The sequence below is a fragment of the Argentina silus genome (genome assembly GCF_951799395.1).
Source record: "Argentina silus genome assembly, chromosome: 14".
In the NCBI taxonomy this organism is placed as follows: domain Eukaryota; kingdom Metazoa; phylum Chordata; class Actinopteri; order Argentiniformes; family Argentinidae; genus Argentina; species Argentina silus.
The window spans coordinates 10479563-10488747 of record NC_139668.1 but is presented as its reverse complement, the minus strand read 5'-3'; the positions used below and the strand labels follow the sequence as shown (position 1 = coordinate 10488747).

Here is a 9185-nt window from a genome sequence, read left to right as displayed (position 1 = left end):
ACAAATCAAAATAATTTTCATTTCCATATGAACTAACTGTAATGTCACCAATGGATTAAATCTATGGCTTTTATTATAATACAGCGGTCTCTAAGAAGCGCCAATGTAAACTGATACTAGACAAGACACCTGATATGAAAAATGATCAGACAGCATTTGAGACTTGTGATGCTATAAACAGCTTCAATCTGAAATGGGAAATTTATTTCATCATGATAGCAGAACATGCAAAGAATATGACACATAAAGCATGATGAATATTTGAATTTTGAGATCCCAAACCTTTCGAAACAAGCATTCAATAGACAAAAATCTAATGAAATCTAATAAAATCAAATAGAAAGTACATATTTTTCTTCATAATCTATAACAGAACGTCAATTTCTAAAAGAAAAATATTTTAAAAAGGAATGTCATATTTATACAACAACTTAAAATTGTTCATGGGAGATCAACCCAGACCCAAATATAAATGTAAGACAACCTAGAAGAAGGGAACACCTTCTCATTCCCTTAGTAACCATATCCCCGGTGGTAACTGTCTGGGTCTCTGTCGCCGTGGTGATCATACTCATCTTCGGGACATCGCATGCCAAGGGACTGCTGGATAGCCATCTCCTGCCTGCGAAGCTGCATGGAATCCACCAGGTCATACATGATGGACATGGACCACATTGGTGATGGGTACCAGGACTTGACATTGCCATCTTTCCCCACTAGAAGCATGGAGAAGTACTCTGTACTGATTTGGAAGTAGTTCCTAACATCCTTCACCAGAGAGGCAGAGAGGTCCTCGCGGTCCACTGTTGCACTCCCTGTGGTAGAGGCAGGGCAGGGCAGAGCAGAGTAGAATAGAATAGATTATCTTTATGACGGAAATTGCATTGCAGTAGTTTGTTTGTCAACAAGGATACTGCATAAACATTACTATGACAGATTTGATTGGATTACAGCTCACTCTTACCGTTGATTGGATAGAGCTCCAGGACTCCGCCCATATCATCCATGTCCTTCCCTACGAGCTTCAGCACAGACAAGTGACGTAGGCCTGAGGGGTGAGCCAAATGCAAACACATAATTTCACATGGGCACTCTAAACCTGAGTTCTTGGACCCAGTTCTGAGCACTAGCCCTTACCCCAAGGCAGTTCTTATAGATCAAACTTATAGAGTTTGCAGTCAAATTGAAGTTTCTAATGTTATCAATGTCATCTCCCCATGGAAAAGCTCTGATGCATCTAATAAAAGAGAGTGTCCTCCCATGTTTTGAGGCCTGTTTTTCATCAAGGCTAGACCAACATGAGTAGCTGAACCCATTTTCTTCTACAACAAGCTCAAAACCAAATACCAAACATTCTGGTGAGTCTCAAGAGACCTCTATCCCAGCCTTTTAAGTGGATTCTCTTTGCTGATGGAAACAATGCGGGCAAGTTTCAGCTAAGCATACAAATTCTCTTCCATTTGTTTGAATTGCAAATGCTGTTTGTTACATGATTTGTCACAGTTTTCATTCTTTGCAAAGACGTTGCATGCAACAAGTCACCATTTGCTTATTAAAGAACTTAATGACTGAAATGCTTTGATTATTATTGCATGCGCCAAGCAATATTAATGTTGATCCATTATACATGTGTTTGAATCCAGTGTTTGAATCCATAGGATGGAATGTTTCATCTAGAAGTGAGGTTTTACATATTGGGCCTTTAATCTGAAGCAAGTGTCCAAAGTCCAATTAATGCAACATGCGCCGCAGTACAGGTAGGCCTAATAGTGAAGGACAGAGTGGTTCAGGAGTGGAATTTGAGAGCAAACACTCCCAGCAGTGTTCCTATTGCACATGGAGTGAGGTATTTGGGAAATGTGTGTTCTCTTGAACGTTGGGGACTCAAGACAGAAAATGCTGTCCATAGTGTCCATACTCTGAACATCTCCCCAAGTGGGTGTGACATTGCCAGGACAAACACTTAAGGGGCCTAGTAAAATCATCACGATACGTCTAATGGACCATTAATGCTTGAGACAACACTATGGGCTCACCCAGATTGCAGGCCTGACTGGTCAGTGTATAGAGCTGCTGCTGATAGGCCCATTCCTCACCATCAGGGGAAGAGATGACAAATAGCCTACGTCTCCAGCGGAACCTTAATATGACAGAGTATAAAGAAATAGAAACTCATCATGAGAAATCCTTCTAGAAAAAAAAGGATCACAAATACATTAATGCGTATTGCTTATGATCAACCCATGAATGGCTGGAATTGAAACAATTCTGCCATAGCAATGCTGATCGTTTACAAATCACTGCTTGCGCAAACACACCTCATTTTTAATTTATTTGACTCTAGGAAAAAAATAGCTACTTGATAAATACTGCCTTACATTTTATTAATCCCTGTGTCTGTTTTAGGCACCTCATACTATAACTACTGTGTACTGTGAATTGTGTACAGCAACACTCTCATATGTAATATACAGTAGCAAAATTCCACTACCTTGAAAGAAAGTTCTCTAATGATCTAGATGTGTCTTCTTTCTTGCACATTACGCCTTGCTTCCTCTGCTGCTCCATTTCTTTGATGCGGGAAGTAAATGTGTCTATGAAGTCAAACACTGCCTTCATGGCAATCGGCACCTCATATTCTTGCTATGGAAGACAAAAACAAGATCTCAAACAAGACAGATATAGGGAGCGAACTTAGTTCAGGCAGGACACACTTCTATAAGTCAGTGCTAAGTGTCTGTCAGGTGACAGATCAGCTGTCTACATCTATGCACACAATCACATGTTACGTGTTGATATGGCGGCCTATTTAAGTGGTCAACTGTATGGTTGCTGGGACTGTTGGTCATTACTGTGCTATGACAGTGTTGCTATTGTGTTTGTTCCCACCACTACACCCAGCCTCCACCTACTCTAGTTCTGCTCAGCCTGTATCTATCAGGGGGTTGATAAATGGGCTCCCTGCCATGTTATATACATGTATGTGTTGTGGTCATTTATAACTCCCAGGCAGGGGCCGCTCCAAAGGGCAGAGCCATCCAAATACGCCAAAGCCTAATTGTATTACCATTTTATATTCAATAAACGGTTAAACTAAGACATGTTCCAGTGCATTATTCAAAGTAAAATAGGTATATCCTGAATATACAATAATATAATTTGCACATTCATAACATACTAATATTTACATTGTATCTCACAGCTATGGGGAAACAATTTAAAATGAATCAAAAGTGTGCACCAACCTTAACTTTCATGTCAAAGTCAGTCAGCACCATATAGTAGTCATTAAACGTCAATCCTAAATCCTTCCTCAGCGCTTTAATGAGTAGCTGGTTTGTGAGGACCTCTTCCTGTATGTCTTTTAAAGGCTGGTCATGCTCTGTAACCACAGACTTGTATTACACTTTTCACCAGAATATAATACACTTGGAAAATATCAAAAGTTTGAGATCTCTTACCCAGTTGATAATGATCAATTTTCATGGAGCCATTGGTCAAAGTGCCAAGGATGGTAACAATAGAGATTTTTCGGACAGCCATCTCACAGATTTGCTCCAGATACTCATCCCTCTGTTGAGTAAACATGCGATTCTCCTCACTGGGAGCAGTGATCACCTGAGATGGAAAAATAAGAAATTGTTGTACGAAGTATAGGAATAGGTTTCAATCTGACCAGGAAAAACGCCAGGTCCTGGTTATACTGTAGGCTTATAACCTAGTTATTGGCCATAAATTGGGCAAATAGTTTTCCTGGTCTGGTAATGTAAAACCTCTTGGCCCTGATAATGTTTTATACTGTACACATCAGTGTGCCCATGGGGTTCCCTAAACTTGATCTTATGGACATGCGTATCTGAAGTCCATACGGCCTCTTGTTAGGTTTAAGAAATACCCTGGTTTCATGTAATGGGAGAATACTCACAAGCAGCCTTTGTCTTCTTTCAAAAGAACCAAAAAAGGAAGCTAAAGGTCCCATGGAATCAGGTTGTTTCACAGAGGAACTCTCGTCACCATTTTCTTCTTGGTGAGTGGGCATGGCGCCCTTCTTTCCACTTTTTCCCCCGCGATAGATGCCATCACCATCTTTTGCAGCATTTGACTTCCTCTTGTCTGCTTTATTCCTTTTGATAGATTTGTCCATCTTTTTGTTCTTCTCTACATTGTCCTGCCTCACCTTCCCCTTCTTGGGGGAAGTTATTTCCACCTCAGCATCAGTGTCTATGGACCTCTCTGCCCCGTTCTTACCCAGCTCATCCCCACCTTTATTTGGATTGTCGTAACTGAGTTCAGTTGGAGGGGTGCCAGCTTTTTGACTATCTGTCGAATCTATATACTGTTCTCCGTATCCACCAATGGATTCTGTAATGGAATGAGCTGCACTGATGAGATTGGTGGTTGGTTTGGGAGTTGGTTGGTCTCTGCCATTGTTCATTGAGAGAGCATAGTAGGAGTCATCAGTGGTGGCGGGAGCTGGGTTCCTGTGTGTTGCCGTTTGGGAATCAAATAGCTTCTGAGAGTTAAAAGGAGCTGAGGTCGCGGTAATGGTTGTGGTAGGGTTAGTTGTGGTTGCAGTTGACCAAGTTATTGGCGATGTTGTGGTTGGTCTTGTTGTAGTTGTTGTTGTGGGTGTTGTTGGCCTTGTTATTGTTGGTCTTCTGGTGCTGGTGGAAGCCGTCATAGCCTTGGTAGTCTGTGTGTATGCTTGAGCTTTTCTCTCTATCTCCTTCATCACTGGCACCCTCTTCACAGTTGCATTCATTTGTGCGTTCGAGCCTGTGGCCACTGCCCCCTGAGACTCAACCACCTGACCCTCAACACCAGTCGCCTTGCACCTCTGCACGAAGCCCCTTTGCCTGGCCTTTTCCAGCTTACGCATGGGGGTTTGGTCCATTACCTCGTACATAGCCTCCAACCTGACTGGGTATGGGTATCTCTCCTCCACCTGAAGGGTCTTCCTCAGGAGGACCATGCCAAACTTGCCCTCCTCCATCTTGAGGAAGTTCATCAGCCTGGGGATAATGGCAGAATCCAGGGTCTCTTCCATGATCTGCCCCCTGCTGGTGACCCGTCGCACCTTACCCGCCATCTCCCCCTCTTGATGGAACATGATGATCTGCTGCATGTGTCGCTCGGCCATCTCGCAATACACGTCCGATTTAAGGAGGCTCACCATGAGCTGATAGTAGCTGTCAGAGTCGTGCGGGGCGGATATGACAAGGACACGGCTCTTCCCTGCAAATTTAGCTAGAACATTTAGGGAGCCGGCCCTGGAGGGCATACGGATTGGAGTGGATTGTGCCCCCTCTGTCACTGGTTTACTGTTGACCTGAGAGGTGCCACTGCCGACCTGGCTTGTGGGGTTCTTTGGTTGGGGCACTCTTCTGCTTGGAATCACTCTCCTGTGTGGCCCTCTTCCTCCTCTTGAAGAATCAGCTTTCTGATCTCCTTGCATAGTCTCATGATAGCTTTCCAAATTAGATGCACTTACACCACCAGTGGAAGAAGCAATACTGTCATTATCTTCCCCTGCTACAGTCAGCGTGTTCATCCGTTTGAGGGATGTTCTTCGAAGAATTGTCCCTCTGTGGACTCTATTCTCATAGGCCTCTGTGCTCCATACCAGCATTAGCAACAACACAGCAAGACACAGTGTCCCTTTCATTTTTGTAATGTCAAAGAAAACTCCTAAATGAGCATGAGTAAATCAGTGATAGAGGCATTACAGTATGTCTATGTCCCGTTTTCAAATGAAATTATCAATGACATATTAGTCCATAATATTTTTTTTGAAACTATGTTTAAATGACATAACTAGCTCAAAGAGACAGAATAAAGTCGAAACAGCAGGGGGAAAAATGCAATTACAATAATTTTGTCAAATTTCATTTGATTAGGCAATAGAAAACACTTTAACATTTAATGAAACCGATTTATAATTGCTGAGTCAGGGTCAAAGCCGTTGAAAAAACATCAGATGATAGAAAAACCAGCTTGTAGTCCATGTCGTATTCCGAAAAGATAAAATAATGCTGCTGTCCAAAAACAGCTGTCTTCTCTCCTCTGTCAATGAAAAACTTACTACGAAGATTGCTTCATCAAAATGGTCCACTTTTCCAGCGACTTGAGAAGATTTCTTGAAGTCTCACTACTGTGCGTTGTCGCCAAGGAGGGATCTTCTGCCTTCCCCCAACCAGCGAATCGAGTTACCCGGGGAAATATTATAACCACGGCCTCCATCGGCGCTCTCTACCCTCTGAGGACCAACCGAAAAGAGAGAAAGAAAGTAGCAATTGAGTAGCGGATCTCACAGCAAGGTTCGACACCGCCCACCGCTACACAGATTCGTATTATTCATGGAGTACTCTAATTATACTATTTCTTCAAATAACTCAAACATATACACACACAAACACACGTCCTTTTTTCATACAACGCATCATTTCCAGAAGTAGGAAAGGAAAATGTTTAAAAAATGTCAAAGCATAAAGTGTTAAGAATTAAGCAGTTTTGAGTAGGCAGAGATAGAGTATGCTGCATAAACTAATGTATGGGGGACCAAGCAGTAGTCACTGCATTCATATTGATATAACTGTGTCCTTGAGTTTTGTTATCCAGGAGAACTCCACTGCAAACGTTATAGAGGTTTTAAGGAACTTTCTGAGAAGAGAGGTAGGGATGCCATCTACTGGCAGGCTAACAGAGAGTCTACATCTCTGATATTACTTTTACTGCATGCCTTGTATACAGTTTACAGCTCTCAAGGAGAATCTTTGGCCAAAATATTTGTATTGATATTATTTTTATGTTGAAAAGGATCATAGAGAGACTTGTGGAAGGCAATATCTTTAAGAGATCACTCAGTGTTCAAGTTGCTGATGAGACAGCTCAACTAAGTGCTGCTGTGTGGTGTGTGTTTGTGTGTGTGTGTGTGTGTGTGTGTGTGTGTGTGTGTGTGTGTGTGTGTTTGTGTGTGTGTGTGTGTGTGTGTGTGTGTGTGTGAGAGAGAGAGAGAGAGAGAGAGAGATGGTTATTAATTTGCTTACTATATCTAAAGAATGAAGCATTTGTTCACTCTTAATAAAAAAAGGATACAACTTGCCCTGATTGCTTCTGGCAGTAACTGCACAGGCTTGCACCAATAAGCCTCTTACCTTAATTCACTTCATGCTGAGCCGGCACCCAGAGCAGAGAAGGACAGTGTGATGAACACACATATTGCCGACCCATTACATATAAAGACTGAGATTTTGCCGAAGATATTGAATTACATTTTGAAATGAAGAAAGTGTACATGAGACATCTGTGAGTGTGAGTTACAGGAGTCTACTGTATGTCTCCACTTGAGTCTTGGAAATACAGTCAACATGATGTCTGGAGACGTAGTTGGGATCTGGGAAGTGGCCTTAAGCGATGGGGTTCACAGGATTGAATTTGCCCATGGCACAACGACAGGGAGACGTGTAGTTCGCATTAATGGAGAGGTAAGCCTTGGAATCCAATTTCAGCTGTAATTTATTTTAAAATGTTTGTTTGTCAAATACATGCACAGAATGTCAATGATTGCAGAAAGCTGGCTGTTCATTTTGCAATTTTCACCAGGAGGTGATCAGAAGAGACTGGATGTTCAAACTGGTTGGAAGGGAAACCTTCAATGTTGGAGGCATGGAGACTAAAGCAACAATACACATCGAGGCCCTCACTGGCTTTGCCTATGAGTACAGCTTGGAGATTGATGGCAAGAGCCTGCAGAAATTCATAGATGACAGATCCAAAGCCACCAAGACATGGGTGTTCAAAGTGGATGGTGTGGATTGGAGGGTTGTGCTTGGTAAGCCTCAGCAAATTTACATGTAATTCCATTGATAAGTGTTGAGCAATGCATGTCAGAGCTACCTATATGGTCCAAAACCCTCTATAAATATAATAGCCTGCTGTTTGCAATGACACCTTCAGATGAATGCTGCGCTCAGTCTGCAGCATAATCTACTCAGGATAGCACAACTGTGTGGGCTATTTTTAGACATGCTACCAATCTGATTGGAAGGGAAACTGTGTCCTATGCAGCTGATCATTTAGCAAACACAGTTATCCAGAGCGACTTAAGTACATTTGTCTAAAGTAAGTGAACCAACTGTACATCACAGTCATCACAAGTAAGACTTGCTGATTCGAGAGAGATCCAAGTAACATGAATAAACATAATAGAACATAATAGAACTCTGCACTATGTCTGTCCCATACATACACATAATGGATCCTAATGCACACTGTATGGTATATTATTTCTCTCCTGTAGGCCCCTGTTGAAACATATTACACAAGGAAAAGAGTTGATATGATCTCTTTCTGTCAACAGAAAAGGATACAATGGATGTATGGTGCAATGGGCAGAAAATGGAGACCATGGTAAGCTCTAATGTACAATACCCATCAAGGGTTCATAATTCCAGTTTGTGAGTGCCTCAGTGTTCTGTAGCTTTCTTTTTGCCAACCTGGTTTCATAGTCAATGCAAACACCACGGCATATGAGGACTGGGTTGTTGACCCCTGAAACAAGACAGTTGTTTTCAGATTAGCTTGCAAGAATCAGAGAGGCGGGTGATTGACTCAACATTCTACTGTATGTGGGGTCTGAATCTGTGGACATATTATTCTGTAAATGCTTGTGCGAATAGGGCAATGCACACTCATTGATATGCAAGTAATTTTGATGTGTGGAACAACTACAAGTATAACGTTAGAATTCCCTCTTCCTGTTCTGTGTTGATATAGTCTCTCTTATTGATGTCTAGGGAGAGTTTGTGGATGATGGCACAGAGACACACTTCATGGTGGCGGACCATGAATGCTGCATCAAGGCTATTAGCAGTGGGAAGAAGCGAGATGGTATCGTCCATTATTTGATAGTTGATGATCATAGAGTACCAGAATCTACAGGGTTGATTGTGACACATTACCAGCCTCCACAGAGTGAAGAGGACTAGTTCAATACAGATGCATAACTTTGCTAGTCAGGAGTGCAATTTCAGGGAAATTTCGATATATTTAAATACAAAGGCAGGCAGGCAGACTCTGAAATGTTAATTAACACCTCTTTATTATAGGCTGCTAATTTCTATCTACCTAAAACATAGCAGGTGAGGGATGCAATGATTCTGTAATAACTGAATAATAATTTTTTG

At 41.9% G+C, this 9185-nt stretch overlaps 2 protein-coding genes across 3 annotated transcripts; one reads left to right on the top strand and one right to left on the bottom strand.

Annotated features, from left to right (window-relative positions):
• Nucleotides 1-167: 167 nt before the first annotated feature.
• LOC310815342 (coiled-coil domain-containing protein 80-like) lies at nt 168-5455 on the bottom strand (the record flags this gene model as incomplete). Its single annotated transcript, XM_083685078.1, has 7 exons — nt 168-815; nt 965-1048; nt 2037-2140; nt 2492-2643; nt 3246-3382; nt 3462-3618; nt 3926-5455. 7 exons carry the CDS (start codon nt 5453-5455, stop codon nt 514-516), a joined length of 2466 nt encoding a protein of 821 aa, XP_083541204.1. The 3' UTR covers nt 168-513.
• A 1058-nt stretch (nt 5456-6513) lies between these two features.
• Nucleotides 6514-9146, top strand: LOC310814926 (fas apoptotic inhibitory molecule 1-like). Of its 2 annotated transcripts, XM_083684494.1 has the most exons (5): nt 6514-6672; nt 7349-7484; nt 7603-7831; nt 8360-8409; nt 8796-9146. In XM_083684494.1, the coding sequence occupies exons 2-5, from the start codon at nt 7368-7370 to the stop codon at nt 8985-8987; spliced, it is 588 nt and encodes a 195-aa protein (XP_083540620.1). In that variant the 5' UTR covers nt 6514-6672; nt 7349-7367; the 3' UTR covers nt 8988-9146. The 2 variants fall into 2 exon arrangements, with proteins under 2 accessions (XP_083540620.1, XP_083540621.1); XM_083684495.1 differs by lacking the exon at nt 6514-6672 and having other exon boundaries at nt 7261-7484.
• The last annotated feature ends 39 nt before the right edge of the window (nt 9147-9185 follow it).